Source organism: Lagenorhynchus albirostris, chromosome X, assembly GCF_949774975.1.
Source record: "Lagenorhynchus albirostris chromosome X, mLagAlb1.1, whole genome shotgun sequence".
NCBI classification, from domain to species: domain Eukaryota; kingdom Metazoa; phylum Chordata; class Mammalia; order Artiodactyla; family Delphinidae; genus Lagenorhynchus; species Lagenorhynchus albirostris.
Genome location: NC_083116.1, coordinates 75,401,095 through 75,407,094, shown reverse-complemented (window position 1 = coordinate 75,407,094; position 6,000 = coordinate 75,401,095). Strand labels below are relative to the sequence as shown.

The 6,000-nt window shown below is 46.4% G+C and overlaps 1 protein-coding gene across 3 annotated transcripts in view; it reads left to right on the top strand.

The window, feature by feature from the left end:
- The first annotated feature begins 400 nt into the window (after positions 1 to 400).
- The window catches only part of AR (androgen receptor), a 162,824-nt gene continuing 157,224 nt past the window's right edge, over positions 401 to 6,000 (top strand). For all 3 annotated transcript variants that reach the window (XM_060137406.1, XM_060137407.1, XM_060137409.1), the window contains exon 1: positions 401 to 1,938. In XM_060137406.1, coding sequence (XP_059993389.1) covers positions 401 to 1,938 — 1,538 coding nt within the window. The remainder of the gene's footprint in view (positions 1,939 to 6,000) is intronic.

Below are 6,000 nucleotides of genomic sequence, written 5' to 3'. Positions count from 1 at the left end.
AAACCGAATAGCAAAACCCAAAACAAAACAAAACAAAAAGAAAATAACCTGGTTCTTATTTGCACCTGCTTCAGTGGACACCAAATTCAGAAGGCAGAGGGTTTTCCTCCCCACCCCCCTTCAAGATTTGAGCATCTTTTGAATCTACCCTCCAAGTATTCAGGAGCAGATTGTGAGCCTACCAGGGAAGATCGTGTCCAGCGCGTGTTTCCTCTGCACGAGACTTTGAGACTGTCAGAATTCTTTGGAGTTGTTACTCCCGCAAGTTTCCTCCCCAGGAGCTTCCCGCAGGTGGGCAACTAGCTGCAGCAACTACGCATAGCAGCCTGTTGAACTCTTCTCAGCAAGAGAAGGGGAGCAGGATAAAAGAATTGGGTGGAAGATTCACCCAAGCTTAAGGATGGAGGTGCAATTAGGTCTGGGGAGGGTCTACCCCCGGCCGCCGTCCAAGACCTACCGAGGAGCTTTCCAGAACCTGTTCCAGAGTGTATGCGAAGTGATCCAGAACCCGGGTCCCCGGCACCCTGCGGCCGCGAGTGCAGCACCTCCCGGCGCCCGTTTGCAGCAGCAGCAGGAGACCAGTCCCCAGCAGCAGCAGCAGCAACGGCAGCAGCAGCAGAGTGAGGATGGCTCTCCCCAAGTCCAGAGCAGAGGCCCCACAGGCTACCTGTCCCTGGACGAGGGACAGCAGTCTTCACAACAGCAGTCAGCTCCCGAGGACTCCCCGGATCGTGGCTGCGTCCCAGAGCCAGGAGCTGCCTCGGCAGCCGGCAAGGGGCTGCAGCAGCCGCCGCCAGCACCTCCGGAAGAGGATGACTCAGCTGCCCCATCCACGTTGTCCCTGCTGGGCCCCACTTTCCCCGGCTTAAGCAGCTGCTCCACCGATCTTAAAGACATCCTGAGCGAGGCCGGCACCATGCAACTTCTTCAGCAGCAGCAGCAGCAACAGCAGCAGCAGGAGGCGGTATCTGAAGGCAGCAGTAGCAGCGGGAGAGCGAGGGAGGCCACTGGGGCTCCCATCTCCTCCAAGGACAGTTACCTAGGGGGCAGTTCGACCATCTCGGACAGCGCCAAAGAGTTGTGTAAGGCAGTGTCGGTTTCCATGGGCTTGGGTGTGGAGGCATTAGAGCATCTGAGTCCTGGGGAGCAGCTTCGGGGGGATTGCATGTACGCCCCGCTCCTGGGAGGTCCACCAGCTGTGCGTCCCACTCCTTGTGCCCCGTTGGCTGAATGCAAAGGTTCTCTGCTGGATGATGGCCCGAGCAAGGGCACCGAAGAGACTGCTGAGTATTCCCCTTTCAAGGCAGGTTACACCAAAGGGCTGGACAGTGAGAGCCTGCGCTGCTCTGGCAGCGGCGAAGCAGGGGGCTCCGGAACACTTGAGCTGCCATCCGCCCTGTCTCTGTACAAGTCTGGAGCACTGGACGAGGTAGCAGCTTATCAGAGTCGCGACTACTACAACTTTCCGCTAGCCCTGGCTGGGCCGCTGCCCCCTCCGCCGCCTCCCCATCCTCATGCCCGCATCAAGCTGGAGAACCCCCTGGACTATGGCAGTGCCTGGGCGGCCGCGGCGGCACAATGCCGCTATGGGGATCTGGCGAGCCTGCACGGCGGGGGTGCAGCAGGACCGGGCTCAGGCTCACCCTCAGCTGCCGCCTCCTCTTCCTGGCACACTCTCTTCACAGCCGAAGAAGGCCAGCTCTATGGGCCCTGTGGCGGAGGCGGGGGCGGCAGCGCAGGCGAGGCAGGGGCTGTAGCCCCATACGGCTACACTCGGCCACCTCAGGGGTTGGCGGGCCAAGAAGGCGACTTTCCCCCACCCGATGTGTGGTATCCCGGCGGCGTGGTGAGCAGAGTGCCCTATCCAAGTCCAAGTTGTGTCAAAAGCGAAATGGGCCCCTGGATGGAGAGCTATTCTGGACCTTATGGAGACATGCGGTAAGTTTCTCCTCCTAAAAATGTCTTTAAGCCTAGAGTCAGTCCTCTCCTCCCCGCGCAAACGCTCTGTTCTTGGGCGAGCTGAACAAGCTTCCACAGAAAGGGCCGCCCTAAATCTGGAGCCTTTCCCTGGACTACCAAAGATTCGACCTTTGCGCTCTGAACCCCCACTGTGTGCTCCAGTCCCCACCACTGTGAGCCCTGGGTGCTGGTGCAAGCCCTTCCAGATTCCTTGACAACCCCCGCCCCCCACCAGCCTCCAAAAATCTTGCCTGCCACTTGGTACTCCATGTCCCGCTGACTCCAAATTTAAATCCAATTGCAAGGGCCATCTTCCGAAATAAAGCCCTTAAGCCCTCCACTACTTCTCCTTCTCCCCGCCCCCAAATCAGAGAACCTGGACAAGAAATATGGGCACTTTCTCCTCTTAAGGTCTGTTAGGGATTGCCCCCCTGGCCTGTGGCTGGTCTTGGCAGGTTAGAGGCAAAATAACTGACCCAAGCTTTTCTCAACCCGCCTCCTCCAAAGAGATGAAATGGAGTATGGGATTACGGGAAGAAGGTGGTCTCTGGGTTCTGAGGGCCGCTGTGTGAAGAAGGAGTGAAGTCCCTTTGTTGGCAACAAAGAGGACTTGCCCCAGGGTTGGAGGTCAGGAGAGAGACTCCAACCAGGCAAGATTAGAGCAGGCAAAGGTAGGGGAAAGCCAAATGACCCCTTTCCCCGTAAACAATGGGCAGGATTTGCCCTCACAGGTTGACAATGTTGGAACTAGATGGTAGTGTTGGTTTTCTCTTGTAAAGTGTTTATTTGCTCTATGGATTACAACAGATCCACAGTTCCTACTTTGAGTTTGCATTAGCTCTATAAAGAGGAGAATGTTCTTTTAATGAACAATTTAACCAGACTTGAGTCTGACTTACAAAAGTGTTGGGAAAAAAGTTTAAAGGATTTCCTGCTATTCCAGTGTGCATAGAAATCTGCTTTTGTGAGATTAGGGTTTACAAAAGGAATAGGGCTTTTCAATATATTCCTTCATTTTAAGGACATACTTGCATTTTAAAACATGTAATGTTACCTCTAACAAATTAAGTAAGAACTGTTAGAGACCTATGAGCCTTAATCTTGCCCAATAGTTTTCATTAGGACATGAGAAAAGTGGCGGTCAATTTCATCTTGCGTGTTAAAAATTCTTACTTACCACAATTGAGCACTTTGGAGACCACATTAAAGATTTTTTTCCTAGCAAACTAAGATATTAGTTTATTCCCATGAGGGAGGGAATATTGACTGGGGAACTAACTCCTCAGATCTGCTGGGTGCTGATGTCCTCATGGATGTTGATGTCTTGTTCCGTGTTTCTGTAGCTATTTTCTTTACCTGTGACTTTTCAAAATTTGTTAGACTTAGCATCTTTGTTTGGAGACTTAAATCCAACAATTTGCTTCCTTTCACTGATGCTTCTGTTCTTGGAAGGTTGATAGCACAGTGTTAGAAAAGAAAGAGGAAGATAGGATTTCATAAAATATTATTTTCTGGGTTACTGAAGAAACAGCTTCTAACCAGGCTTTATATTTTTTAGGTTCTTAAGGTTTGGCTTACAGGATTTTCAAAGGCTTCATTTATATTGTCAGTCTTTTCTAGTTAATTTGAAGTTTGTTTTTTTTAAAAAATTTTTGCAATGTGGTTATACTGTGGGACAAAAGGTCTTCATTTCATAAGAACAGATTTACTTGCTAGAGTATATATTTTTTCCTAGGGCGGGTTGCTAGTCAGCGGAGCTCTCTTCTACTGTGAAATATTTTTCTTTTGGCGGGGTTGGGGGGAATGTATAAGGTGCTTCATGACCTGCCCAGTCACTGGAACCGTCCTGTCCCTCTTCTGCATGCCTCCCCCAACACCCAAGTAACTCAGTTAACAGGGAGGGGGTGAATGATTCCACATATTTGTTAAGAGATGTGTGTGTGTTCGAAGACATAACCTGAAATTTTCAGAAAGTGGCTACAGAGAGCTTTTAAATAGCTCTTCCCATCAGGTGTGCAGTAAGCTAGGGGATTTTATCCCAGGTCTTAATGGAAAAACTTCTCTATTTCTAAAACCTGCATAAATTAATGACCTCAACTAGTGAGACATTAGCAGTACCCGAATAAAGTACAAGATTATTTAATCTTTCCTGGTTTGTGATTGCTGCACTAGTTATAGGAATCTAGTGAAAGGGAAAACTGGCATTCCTGTCTTGTGTGTTGACAAAGATTTTTCATTTCTAGGACAAAGAAAATCCTTGAATCAGGTTTTTGAAAATTTATCAATTTCATCAGAATTCAACAAATCCCAATCTAAAAGTTGGTATTTTCTTACTTTCTCTTTCTTTCCCTCACTTTGTAGGGCCACAGTTTGGTGAAAGGCAAGGAATTATTTTAAGCCAAAGCTAGAGCTTCCACCCTCTCTGTATTGCATGCATTATATGCCAACTTTGAGTTAAAAATCTCAACATTCTAGAGACTTTCAATAATCTGTTGGATTACTCCCTTTTCTGATTGTGTGTGTGTGTTCATACACGTTATTTAATTGTAGGTTTTTTTTAACTTAATAACTTCTGGAATAGCTCTGTGTTCTTATGCATCTACAATATTTCTGCCGAGAGGAGAGAGGCCTAAGGTGGTCCATTAATTTTTATTTTTACTTATTTTAGCATGTGGTATGAGCAGAAGGAATAATAAAAAGTGATAGGGCTTGTGTGAAACCCTGATAATATTTTATGGAGCTGTCTTCCACCAAGAACAAATAAGACTACAACTTTGTTAATTGACCACTGTCTCACTTGACAGAAGTAGGGCCCTTTATATCCCAGCAAACAGCGTAATAATATGACAAATATTTATTCTTGGGAGATGAGACCAAGGAGAGCCTGTTCAGGAATTAGAGTTGGGGTTTAAATAAATTATCCAGATGCAAAAAGAACATTTTAATTTTTCTCTTGATAATTTGTTCTGGTCTTCATAATAGGTAGTATTTTAGTAGTGCTTTGAAATTGGCAAATCCTGCCTTTCTCCATTAGTTGTTTCAAAAGAAGTCATTTTATTAACTCCCCTTTCCATCTCCTCTCCTCTCCACAGTTATCAAGTCACTTTTTATGACTATATTGCAAGGAGCAGTTTGTCTTTTTTGTAAATCTGAGTTTTGCTTTGGGAATGACGCTCTCTGTCCATAGGCCTTCAGGGTCAATATGTTGGAAAGAAGCATCCTTTCTTCACGGTCAGTAAATAACTGGTGAGTTCTGTCTGGGTACCAGTAATCAGAACCCGAGGACCATATAGCCACACTGGGTAGTACCCCATTTGAAAATATGTGCAAGATGTAGTGATAGAATTCTTCTCTTGGTTGTCTACAGAGTATCTCTCTCATCTTGGCCAAAGGTTAACATCAGTGAGAGACATTTTTGAAGATGCTTGCAGCTTTCCTGTTGCAGGGTCACTTAAGGGAGCTTTCTTGCCAGTGCTAATTTTGCCTCATCAGACTTCCATTCTTTTTACGCTGTAAACTTTGATATTAATATATTGAATTTGCTGGCACATTTCATTTTCTTTTTTAAACGTTTTACCTCCCTGTAGTAATTTTCTCATCTGGTATACATATATGTATTTAAACCAAACAATTCTTTGGTCTCCCGACTCTTACTTGTACTGTGGCTGCTCTTGGTGGGATTATGTGAATTGGAGTTAGGGACATGGACAATTTTATTATTATTGTTATTTACTGTGATATCAAGACCACCAGTTTCATTCAGAACTGTGCTAAGCAGAAAGCAGAATGCTAGCTGGTTGTGGTAAGCAAGGGGCTTATTTTATAACCAAACCTGAAATCATGATTCTGAAAAATAGAAAGCAAATAAAAATCAAGTTTTGTGAGGTTGGTTTGAGAGGGAAAAGGAAACTTCTCCCCATCCCCTACCTCCACCATTTTCTCTTTGTCCGCAGCTTCCTTAAGTGCTGCCTGTCCCCGATTTTCTTTCTTTCTATTCCTTTCATGCTTTTGATATTGGAATATAGACTTTTTTTTCTACTT